Here is a 12,923-nt window from a genome sequence, read left to right as displayed (position 1 = left end):
GGCCTACTGAAAAATTACTGGACATGAAAGTAATTCCTAGTGAAGTCAAAATGCTCAGACTGCATCCCTCCTTTTGTTTTGATTTCTTCTACTATAAAACTCAAACCAAAAGCTGTAGATGGAATGAAGGAGCGAACACAATTCTTGAGTGCTTTCGTTCAAATTTATTCTTCCTGAACTTCTTCAGAAAAAAGTTCTCAAAACACACCTCTTATAAGTTACATCACTGATACTTTAAATTAAAGGTATAAAATCATACCATAAAGATAAAAAACTGTCTTGTTTTCCAAACAGCGTAAAATGTCAAAGATTCATAAAAAATATTAATATAAAAACATTATCATATTATTGTGATTTGAATGTTATTTTAGTGCTAAAAAACACTTAATATTAATGCATTTGTTCAGACCAGGGGGCTCTGTCTGCTATCAAACTGATCTGCCACAATGACTCCTTTTAAAGTTCACACCGTGAATAGCATGCCTAGCTAAAGCATTGGTAAAGTCATTTTTCTTAATAGCAAGTGTGTGCTCATATATTCTATGCTTTAAACTTCTAATGGTTTTTCCTATGTAGTAACTAGGACAAGAGTCACATACTGCCATATGCTATGTTTGTACTCTCACAGGTGAACTGTCTGTGGACCCAAAAAGTCCTTTTAAGATGTGTAATAAAAGTACTAGATGTATTGCTTATATACCTACATTGTTTACACTTCCTACAGGAGAAAGTACCACAAACACTATTCACGTCAATCAATGCTGTGCCCCCCCACCATTTTCCAAAATGTTTTGGATGTTCTTAATTTTCTTATAGATGAACTTGGGTTCTACACCTACTACCTGTATGCGTTCCCTGTTCCCCATCAAAACCTTCCAATTGTCCTTTATTGTGTGTTTGATGACACCCACCTCACTGACAATGAGGACGGGGAAAGAAATAGTAAACACTGTGTTGTCCTTCTTTTTCCTGTTGTTACTTACATCACTAACCCCCCCTGATGATGGGTTTGGCAGCATTTTGTCTCAAAATAAACACTTCATTGTGTATATTGGTTAACCAAGCCTGGTCATACCCTCTTTGTTCAAAAAAATGTGTCAACATGATGACCTCTTGAAAAAAAGTGTCATCATCAGATGCAAGTCTACTGAGGCGAATAAATTGCCCCTTAATCACCCCTTTCTTCATATGCCTAGGGTATAAGCTATCCCTGTGCAAATATTGGTTGACAAAAACATCTTTCCTATAAATCCTACTCACAAAAGTATTACTGGACATATCAAAAGCCAAATGTATATCCAAAATAATTAATGGTCCTACCAAAACTTCCCACAGAAAATTCCAAAAAATCTGTTGTGTGATTTAAGGCCCTAACAAAGGACTCAAATTCACTCTCATCACCAGTCCACAGAAATATCAAATCATCAATAAATCTTTGAGATTAAATAATGTGGGACCTTTGTGGATGTACATACAAATAGCTCTCCTCCCACATGGCCATTACAAGGTTGGCAAAAGATGGGACAACCCTTGCTTCCATAGCCACCCCTGAGGTCTGCTTGTAATATCTTTGGTTGAACTCAAAAAAATTATTGTCAAGAACTATATCCATAAGCCTGTAAACCGTCCCTATTTTACTGTGTGTAAAGTCAGTGTACCCATTAAGGTAATCTCTCAGATATTATATACCAGCATCTTGGTTGATACATGTGTACAGTGATTTAACGCCTAGAGACGGAAAATAAAAATCACCATGGGTGAGGTTAATGCCCCTCAAAATTTCCAAAAGGTGCCAGGAGTCCCTAAAGTATAACTTCGCCTTTTGCACTATAGGATTACGCATGTAATCCAGCCATAAAGAAATATTTTCTGTCTTGGGTTCTCTTGGCTGAAATAATGGGCCTAAAGGGCGGATTTGTTTCTGATTTGTGTACTTTCGTTATCCCAAAGAAACATCCCATACTGGGATGTTCCACTAACAAATACTCATATGTGTCATGATCTAAACTACCCTGGCAAAACATGTCAAAAAGATCAGTGTTTATTCTCAAAAAAATGTTAATTACATTCTTGTCTACAACAGAATAAACTGTATCATTTACCAACATGTCTTCAATGCTTTTAACAATCTTCAGTATACATAATCACCATCATACCACCCTTATCAGCTCTCATTACACTAATGTCTTTATTTTTACTTAAAATACACAGTGCCTGGTGTTCTTCTACAGTGAGGTTGTGCATGTGGTTGTCCTTTGCAATATTCCTCATGTCCACTTCACACATGTCACCAAACACTTGCAAGATGTTACACAAGGTGAGGGGTTGTATGTGCTGTTCTTTTTAAATTTGTTACAAACATCTTGTTTATCTACATTTAAATCATGCAGTAGATAACGAAGGCTCAATTTTCACAAAAAAAGTTTGAAAGCAACTAACAGTCTGGTAATATTGACAGAACTACTTGGTACGTGGGAAAAACCTTTTTTCAAGACTGAAATCACATCATTAGATAAAACACAGTTTGACAAATTCAAAATGCGAATTTCAAAGTCTGAATCATTTAGTTTTTCTTTCTGTTGCTGTTTCTTCCCCTCATTTTTGTCTTGTTCTGAACCTGGTTTGACCACCTGGGAGTCCATTTGTTGCCCCCTTGGTCCACCAAAAAAGGACCTGATCCCACAGGGGTTGTTTGTAGATGAAACCACTTTAGCAAATGTTGGATTATTGTTGTCAGACCCCACTGAAACTTGCTGAACTGTGTTACTGTTATTATTGTTATTATTAGTGGCCATACTATTGTTGTTTCCACAATCATTGTCATTCACCTCACCCTGTGTGACGTTATTGTCATCAGTTGCATTGGTATTGATATTGTTCTCCTGAAAAGCCCGCCGACGTTGCAAAGGGTAGGTCTCTTTTCTGGTATAGGCCAAAAGATCCCTCCGCAGTTTAGACTGCTTCCTTGTGACTACAGAGGCTCTATGCCTATCAGCTTTGGCTCCAATGCTACTATATAAATCAGAAAGTACATTGAAACAACAATGTCCCTTAATTTTAGTGTCTAAATTGTCAATCTCTTTATTTAAATGTGTTACATGAAGCATACGCATCATGCTGACCCGTTTCATTGAATAAGTTGACTAACTCGATGTAAAATGGGTCACCAAGGTTCACACAGTTTGGAAATTTGGATAGTCTTAGTCCCTGTGAACACATTTATGCTTAATACATTCATTGAGATATAAAATCTCCAGTTCCATAGATATAAAGTGAACTGTGAGCTTCTCAAGCTCAAAATGTCTTTCCTGCAACTGCCAACATCTTCATAATGAATTGTAACATTATTATTAACAAAAGTACTTACATTTTCACCATTCGGTTTGAAAATTACAATTTTTATGTACTTGGTGTCTCACAGACTTGACTTATTCTATGATCAGATAGGAGGGGGTCTGTTCTCTGTGCCAATCATCTGTTCTTTCAACCCTTATTAGAACCACAGCAAATATGCTGTTCTAGCCGACATAAAAATGAATAGATGGAAGAGCTTGGGTTGACTGTCACCCTCTTGTCCTAGAATATTCAAAAAGCCTGCTACCTGCCACCCTTAATTGAGGAAACAGCAACATTTCTAATGTATTATTGCAAGATGCAAAACCGCCCAGAGCACCTTATAGATGGTTTCACCATTCCCCTTCTCGTTTTGCATCAACATTGTATGACTAATCATATTCACAGCCCCTTCCACAATCCTTACCTTCTGGTGAATACCCTGTTTAAGTTCTCACTTCATGTGTTCAGCGTCACATCTTTTATACCCATGGCTGAACAAAGATTAAATCCCTTCTCCCAAATGCCAAGTGGTTCTGTGTCTTTTCATTCCCTACTGCTGAGGACTCCACTTCATACATTACTTTCAGATATAACACTCAACACCTTCAAATACAAATAAGGTGACTCCAGTGATTAGCATGTCATGTGGTAAACAGAAGGGACTAGGGGAAATCGGACTGAATATGCGTAAACCCCACTGCAGTTGCACCACATATCCTGTGTGTGTGCTATTAAGTCTCCTGATATTACAAGGTGTAAGTTAGGGATGACATATCTGACAGAACTGAAAGCAAGTACTCATTTTGAATAGTCTCTGTTCTCTGTGCCAAGAATTACACAAGTACAACTCTCAATGGAAATATGGTCCAAATGCACTCTCTTGAAACCCTATAATTAAAAGGAAAGTGGCATGAAACCATACATTTTGGAAGCATATTTGTATTTATTATTTCCCCAGTTAAGTTAAAGCTTAAATGACGTTGTAAATATAACTAATCATCTGTTACTGTGGGGTCAGGCTTAACAAGAGCATGACAAGAAACTTATTTCTGCTGACTGGATGGAGAGGGCGTAACTTCAAGAAAACCAACAATAAATGTAAAATAAAGTTGAAATACGTGGGTCATACTTCAAAATCAGAGGGCCTGAAACTTGGCCAAGAAAAAAAATCCAAGCAGCTGTAAAAAATGCCAAGGCCATACGAAAAATGTGCATTACATATATTTCTAGAGATAATGCAGCATACTTCAATGACAAAGTTTGCATGTAACATGACAATGATGCCTCTTAAAAAAAGCTGTTAGTGCCAAACATAGCCTGGGAATGGAGCTTTGAATAGAAATTCCAATCAGAAAGGTACTGGAGCTGTGATCTTACAAAAGAATACACAGGATTAGAGCACTTATAGAGCCAGAGTATGGCTGTGAGATTAATTTGTCCAATGTAAAGACATTCAAGAGGAAACAGACCTCTTCAGATTGTTGTTGAGACAGAAATGCCTTCAGATGGCACATAACATCAACAGCATATTCCAAGTCTTTACACAAGTCCTTATACAAGACTGTAGAGGATGTTGCTTAAAAGGATTAGGACAGAGAACCATTAACAAACTATGCCACCTACAGTACATACCGCAAAAACAATCCAAAGGAGGAGATGCTGACATACAGTCCTCCAGATTGTCTAAAGGGCACAAACATATACAGATATGTCCCGTTTCAAAGAAGTCATCTATTTTACATGCAGAAGTTATTATTTCAAGTTCCCTGAAATAATAAAATTGATAAGGTCCTTTACACATCCCCGATACTTGTCCCGCACCTCACATCTCTGTAGATCAAATGTTACAGGCCCTATCCAAGGCAAAGAACACAGCTTTCATGGGACCAGATAGTATCCCAGGATGTATTCTTCAACATCTCCAGCAAGAACTGGCTTCGCCATTGAGCACCTTATTCAATCACAGCCTAAGTACAGGCTTCATTCCAGCAGAGTGGAGAAATGCCATTGTCACCCCCTTGCACAAAGGTGGTGCCACTACTGACCCTGGAAACTATTGCTCCATTAGCTTGAAAAGTCTGATCTGTAAAGCCATGGAGAGTATTATTATGGATCTCATAAACAAGGACATAGGCAATCTCCAAGCACTTGACCTCACCCAGTTCGGATGTGTCAAGGGCAAATTTTGCCTGTTGAATCTGGTTGACTTCTTTGACACTGTCACCAAGGCCTTGGATGAGGGAAAGTCAGTACATATTGCTTACCTTGACTTGGCCAAGGCCTTTGACACAATCCCCCACTCAGACATCATCGAAAAGCTAACATAACTTAGCGTAAATCCCTATCTCATCAGGTGGGACCGACAGGATGCGCAAAGTGAAAAGAGGCACCTCCACCTCTGATAGCAGACCTGTCACTAGTGGAGCTCCCCAGGGATCTATCCTGAGACCCCTACTGTTTGGTATCTATTTCTCAGAGGTCCAGGCAAAGACAAAAGGCCTCTGGCTTACAAAGTCTGCAGACGACTGTAAGTTGGGTGCTGTCATTGACTCCCCAAATTATGTTAACATACTGCAAGAGGGTCTCACAACAACTAATGACTGCTGCCAAAGTCATGGTCTCAAGCTAAATGCAAAAAAAATGCATCATCATACCATTTGGCAAAAACACAACCTCTACTGATTACTACATCAACAGCAACCCCCTAAGCACACAAACTGGAGTGAGAGACCTGGGCACTCAGGTTGATAACAACCTCACATTCGACCATCATGTAGCAGCAGTGATCAGAAAAGCCATTTACTTGGTTCATCTCATAAGTAAAGGGATTGCATCCAGAAAAAGGAGGTTATTACCTCTCTATACTCCTCCCTAATTAGACCAATAATCGAGTAGAACACCCCATTTGGGATGTACCTCTCCAAACATCTGCACCAACTGGAAGGGCCACTGAAATACCTCACAAAGAGAATCCATGACCTCCAACACCTGTCCTATGCATACAGGCTCAAATCACTATCACTCTACTCGGTATCAGATAGACTGCTCAGGTGTGATCTGTGTCTCGCCTACAAGGCCAACTGGCAAAGAAGATAAGATCTCATACCTCCCTGTTTGTTGACATACCACATCAATGTGGTATGGTCTAAGAAACCTTTGAGAGGCCCTAGAGAGAAAAGAGAAAGAAAGGCCTAAAGAGCCAGCAGAAGAGCTCTCTTATCTTTGACATTGATATCCTCCTTCTCCTAATGAGGCAACCACACTCCCTGTATTTTTAGGGAGCCAAATGTCGCTCCCTCCCTACCCAATGTCTGAAGCATCTGTGAAAAATTCCTGAGGGAAGAGGAGGATGAAAAGGGATCCCTGGATTCAAAGACAACAGCTGAATCTACCAGTGAAGTTTCTGTCTGAGACAAGGAAGAAGAGGAACTACAAAGTCTAGAGAATGTGCATGTTGGAGCCACACTGACTACAGAAAACACTGAAACCTTCTCATGTGAAGTTTGGCCAGATGGAGCATCGGAATGGTGGATGCCATGAAACCCAAAGCTCTCAGAAACTCCATGGCAGTAATGGAAGCCAGAGGAAGAAGAGTTTGAAAGAAAGAAATGAGAGTTAAGGCATTTGGAGGGGGCAGTGATGCAAGCATTGGCACCGTCTAAATCTTGCAGCTCAGAAAAACATGATTCTGAGAAGGAGACGGAGAAGACTTTTTGAAATTTATAGTTAGCCCCAGACTCTGAAGAAGGGAAATGGCAAAATGGTCTCTGGAGAGGATCCCTGAACTAACAGATTGTCTAAATAAGGAAATACATGGATCCCTTGAAGCCTGCAAAAACCAATCACAGCAGCAAGGCATTTGTTGAATACCCCGATGGGCAGTTGAAAGACCAAAGGGCAAAGCAGTGAACTGAAAATACCAGGAAGCAACAGAGAAACGCAAAAACGTCCTGAAAAAAGGATGGATCAGAATATGGAGATACGCATCCTTGAGATCCGGAGACACCATATAGGCCTGAGGGAACAGAGTCTGAAAGGAACAACATGTGAAAAAAAGGCACTTTTGGAAAAGTGTTGGGAAGAGATGGACAGTCATACAGCACCTGGTTTGTCCAGAAAGGAAAGCTTTGGAGTCCCTGAAAACTGAGTAGGTTCAGCAGGAGGAGCCTGTTTGCCACTATTCCTACCTTTAGTAGAAAGGCAGGATTAGCTACGAACAAAAGCAAGCTCAGTGGGGGAGTTTCTCTGAAATTTAGGCACAGGAGAAACAAACACATGTTTAGACTCCTGTAAGGCCTTATCCTTAAGGGACTTAAACAAACAAGCAGCAGCTTCCTCAAACAAAAGTTTACAATCCAGAGGCATATCCATCAAACTTAGTTTTTATATCATTAGGTAGAAGTTGAAGCTTAAGCCAAGAATACCTCGTCATCACTCAGCCAAAAACAGCAGCCCTAGAAGAGACCTGAGCACAATCCCACTTAAATCCATCATCTTACAGAGTGTGTCCCCAAAGGAAATTTCCTCAGAAGGAACATCTGGACTAATAGATTCCTCCTCCTCTGACCCACAGTCTAAAGATGAAGGAATCTGAGTAGAATAGTTCAGGGATTCATTATTTGAATTCAACTCATCCTCAGAAGAATCCTGTTCTCTTCTCTAGGTCTTTTAACAGGAGTAGAGGACCAAGGAAGAGCAGGAACAGAAACCCCCCTGAGGAGGCTTTAAGGACATTAAAGCTGTAAATAGCCTTTGAGTGAAGGACTGCCACTCACTTTGTGGATCCATAGGAGAAGAAAAAACATGTTTAATTTTTTGTGTCTTTTTTTAAGAGAACGTCCTCTTCAAAAAAGTGAGAAGGCTCAGACCCAGGACAACAGTTGAGAACCATAGTAGGAACTGCTAGCCCAACTAAAAACTGAGGAACTCCCTTAGGCCCCTCGAAAAAAATCAACAGTGATTCCCCCTGAATAACTGACACAGACGCCTGCAAAGCCTCTTTGTATGTGCAGCCAGCCAGACCCTCACTGGCCTCTGACATGATCATGGCAGAGAAATCCGACAACACAGCCGGGCGAATCTCCAGGTTTGTAATGACATCAGGAGAAATACCCGACAGAGGCTGGACAGCAGAAATTCCAGCCATACTTTTTTCACCTTCTTATTCCCTAGCAGCTGACCCTCAGGTGGGAGAGTCCTTCCACTGTATCTTTAGCGAGAAGCTTAATACGCTGGTTCTCAAGATACAAGAAAAGGGAAGAAAGTCTACTGCGAAAGGTTTCTGGAACAAACGCCTGATAAACAGAACAAGATGTATGGTCATGAGAAGCTCCTAGACAAAAAAAAGGCACATTGAGGTAGTCTTTATGGGGAATATGTCTCCCACACTGGCATTTATCCTTCATGGGTGACATTAACCCCAAGTAGCACAAAAAAGTTAGAAATAGCAAAATCCCCAATGGGGCACTTATCTGGAACTGCAATAAAAGTCAGCAAACAGGCGAAGGCAGTCACTGGAGAATGAAAATGCATTCAACTGGCAGAAAATGGACAAAGGTAAACAGACCAATGGTAAAAAGATACATTTAAACTGGCAGCGAAGAAGTTATTATGGTAGGCCTGAACGTCACCTTTATGCCCTACACTACACAAGGAGCATTTGGTGATGTTCAACGTGCCTTTTAAAAGCAACAAGTAGTCTTTGGTAGACTGGCCAGACGTTTGGGCTTCCATGGCAGGGAATCCCATCTGTTCAGAATACTGCAGCAATGAATGTAAGGACATCTAATAATATCCTAATCTCTACTGTCAGAACGCACTTCCATTCACTTAGAAGGGAAGCAGTGAGAAAGATTACTAAGCATGAGAATCATAAGTAGAAATCTCAGTGACTGATTTGTTGTGACTCTTACAGACTTTTTTGCAATACTTGTTTCACATTCCTTAAAAATTGTTTTCTGAGGTGAGAAAAATACCTAAAATAACATTTTTTTTAATGCAATTTAAGTTCCAAGTCCTGGTTCAGCCCTCCTTCCCTACGTTACTTCCTTCAGTCAGCCAGAGAAGTGTATTCCCTGCTTTAGAAAACATTAGCTAATCAGCTTAAATATCAACACAAATCAGAAAGATCACTGTCCCTGGTCCTGCCAGCAAAACAGTTCATTCCACATCTTACTTATCTCTTCTTTTTCAGCAGTTTATGAAGTTCCTCTCTATTATCCATAATTATACTTTACAGAATTTCCCATGTGTATACATTAAGCATCATTTTTAGGCACTTATGTTTTAAGGATAATTTAGTATAAACTACACATACCTTAAAAAGGTAAATATCATACATACGGCTACACACCTTTAACTGCTAATGAACTGGCTTTAGTTATTAGCATACCATGTGGTACACAACTTCAACAAAAATCAAATTTAATATAAACCAAAAATAATTCCCTCCATTCTCACATCTGTTATTTATTACGCCTCCTGAAGTTTCTGAAAACAATTCAGAAGCCCTTAATTCATTTGCCATGGCCTTAACAAACAATAATTCTCAGGACGGTATCTATTTGAATGCCAGGACCCGCTTTAGGAAGTCACCTAATATGGAGACTGAATGGCCAAAAAAAGAGACTTCATTTTACACTTCCTTGAAGAAAACATGCAGTGTTTCTCCTAAATGGCAAGCTATGCCTGTAAATAGTCTATTGTGATCAGTGTAGAACCCTGGTAAATAAAATAAACTGACTGCTGTACAATCCCCAACATACTTACTGCAAACACTGAGCATTTCTCAGACAGATAAATATCTTGCCATATTAATAAACACATGGAGTCCTGATCAGTGCTTGACATGAAATGAAGTTAAAAACATTGCAGAAAACTGAAACAATATTTACTGCAGTTTTGATTATCACAATGTTCACCTAATGCAAATCAGTCTGAAAATCAAGTGCAGTGAGATCATTTGGTACAAAAGTTCAACAGCTCATAATTCATTTTGTGAATAATAATCAGGTGTAACAGAAGTCTCTATGACAGGACACAACTGCAGTGCATTACATTATAAAGCGAATACTAACAAATATAAAGGAATTACACAAGACTGGCACAACATATCTTTCTGTAAGGACCCACCCCAGCACCAAGTAATACCTGTTTCTGGTAAATAAGTCATTTGTCATCATCTGTGTTGCTGCTGTTCGGCATAAGAACAAACTGACTAAACTGATAAATACTGAACTCAACTGTCTTGTATCAAATTTTAGAAATATTGTTTTCCATGCCCATTAAGCTATCACTAAAAGGCAGTCTGGTACAACTTGGCTTTGAATGCATTCATGTGCCTGATGATGTCACCAGCTCAGCTGAGCATGCTTTTCACTCCAAACCATGCAGCCTGGAAAAACATAAGGGTAATGTTAACATTACAAACCGGTTATTACTTCAAAAACACTAAATGTTGAAACAAGGGATGGATTTATATTCATACATACAATACTACACGTTTGCTATTGTTTTCCATGCAGTCTGTGCATTTTGAAATTCGACCAATGCACATGACCCTTAATGCTTCACATACATTTTCATGAGTCAGCTAACTGAAGTACGCTACTTGAATTCTGGTACTCTTCAATGATAAGCTGATCCTTTATTATACTGCACCTTCATGTCCCAGCCACTGCTTCAACCATTGTACTGAACATGACTGCTGTACAATCCCCAACATACTTACTGTAAACACGGAATATTTCTCATGTTTATTACTATCATTTACTTTTGTTGACTGGATTAGTTCTAATAGGACTGGCTTACTTTCTGGGGGTGATGTGGGGTGGGATTCATAATGCCTAGGGTAATTTAGCTGCACATTACATATGTTTACATCCCTGTGAGTTACCACGACCTCAGGCAAATGGGACCCTGTCTGGTTTAACACTTTAGCCACCTGAGCTACCATAAAGTCAGACATAAGATTATTTTCAAAAGACAGCACCCTTTTTATGCTGCAGTACAGTGTCAGTAATAAACCAGTAATCCAAGCACAATGCCCACTAACTTTTAGTGACATTAATTCATAACGATTATGATACTCTGTAATCTGCAAACATCAGAAGCATTTCTGCGCTTGACTTTACTGTGTTTTGCACTTCCAATCTCAAGTTGCATCATGTCCTGACAATTTTCTTCCTGTATGGATTTCATATTCAATAATACTGAATGATCGTACCAGATGACTTTTTTAGCACCAGTGGAACTTCTTGAACTAAAACTATAACAAATTAATAATTAGAGATCAGAATGCCAGCCATGTTGACTGAGTATGAGACGTTGTCAGACTAGTATCCCTGTATACTTGGTGGACTGCAACACCAAAAGGGATAATCGCCTGATCCGAGAGAGAAAGAAAGCTGATCCAGGGTTGGCAGTGCAGTTGACACACTCAAATGAAATTAGTCTGGCAATACGAGTCCCTCTGCATCACTCACCTGTTCAGTATCTCAACAAAGAAACTGCGTTTAACAAAAAAGTGTCCTATGATAAAACACAAGCTACGAACCATTAGCATAACCATGCAGTTCTTAAGGCTCCCAATGCAAAAAGTGAACAGAAATTTATCAAAAGGGCCGCATTACTAAACAGAGAACACTGAGGATAACATTCCTCATCCTCCATGTTTTGAGCCTGTGAACAATAAGAGACAGAATATTTGCTAATAGACTGCAGCAATAGCTAATTAGCGATTTTTGGCTCCGTACATTTATCAACCCAAAACAGTTTGAGAAGCAATCTTGTACTCTGCGGGAAGCAGTTTCGCTGCTCTTCGATTGGCTGGGCTTTTCAGCCCGAGGCGACTTCCGAACTGCGCTTGCCTTATTAATTTATGGTTCGGATCCCACATACTGCCGCGACCACCAGTAAATCAAGATCGAGCACTAGTATGGTAATTCTCGAGAAATGAAGTGCATCTAATGAGAATGGATGTGAAAATAGTGTAACGTCTCAGCGAAAACCCTTCGAGCCCTTTACTTATTAGACAATAACCATCTGTTTACATAAATTTCTAAGCAGGTGTGTGTTGGGGAACATTGCAGATATCAGCTAAAACGTACAAAAGAAAAGAGAGCCAACAACTAGCTATCTGTTTTCAATCTTTTTGCTTTAAAATTTCCGGACTGACTTACTGAAGGTTCTCCTTTGTTTAAAGCGCCGATCGGAAGTCATGGCTGTTTTTGCTCGCCTCACCCACACTGGGATGCGATCTTTGAATCTCTGTCTCACCTCAGTAATAACCAAAACAGCAGCTGTTCTAAACTGTGTAGCCAACATGCCTACGTCATCTCAGACGCCCTAATTGGGCGGAGTCTGACATTGGGCTGGATGACGGCATTCCTCAAAGGAATTAATATTCGTCCCCCCGTCTCCCCCCCCCCCCCACACACACACACACAAAACAAATCTAATCCGGACTTTTCCATTCTTCTTTTATCTACTTGGTGTTTGTATTTTCGTAGCAGTATCTTATAAGCATTAATGACTATTAAGTACATGCACTGAAAAAAGCCATACATTTCTTATATCGTATCGCTGAA

At 39.7% G+C, this 12,923-nt stretch overlaps 1 protein-coding gene across 2 annotated transcripts in view; it reads right to left on the bottom strand.

Moving 5' to 3' along the window:
• MAP1LC3A (microtubule associated protein 1 light chain 3 alpha) overlaps nucleotides 1-12,676 on the bottom strand; it is a 412,466-nt gene extending 399,790 nt beyond the window's left edge. The window contains exon 1 of one of the 2 annotated variants that reach the window (XM_044090279.1): nucleotides 12,516-12,676. In XM_044090279.1, coding sequence (XP_043946214.1) covers nucleotides 12,516-12,660 — 145 coding nt within the window. In that variant the 5' untranslated portion in view covers nucleotides 12,661-12,676. Of the gene's footprint in view, nucleotides 1-10,485; nucleotides 10,529-12,515 lie in introns of those variants that run through there. The other variant, XM_044090280.1, reaches the window with a different exon arrangement.
• Between the last annotated feature and the right edge of the window lie 247 nt (nucleotides 12,677-12,923).

The sequence above is a fragment of the Protopterus annectens genome, chromosome 12.part0, assembly GCF_019279795.1.
Source record: "Protopterus annectens isolate FY-2018-M chromosome 12.part0, PAN1.0, whole genome shotgun sequence".
NCBI classification, from domain to species: domain Eukaryota; kingdom Metazoa; phylum Chordata; order Ceratodontiformes; family Protopteridae; genus Protopterus; species Protopterus annectens.
Note: the sequence above shows the minus strand (reverse complement) of the source record. Positions and strands in the feature narration are given on the sequence as shown.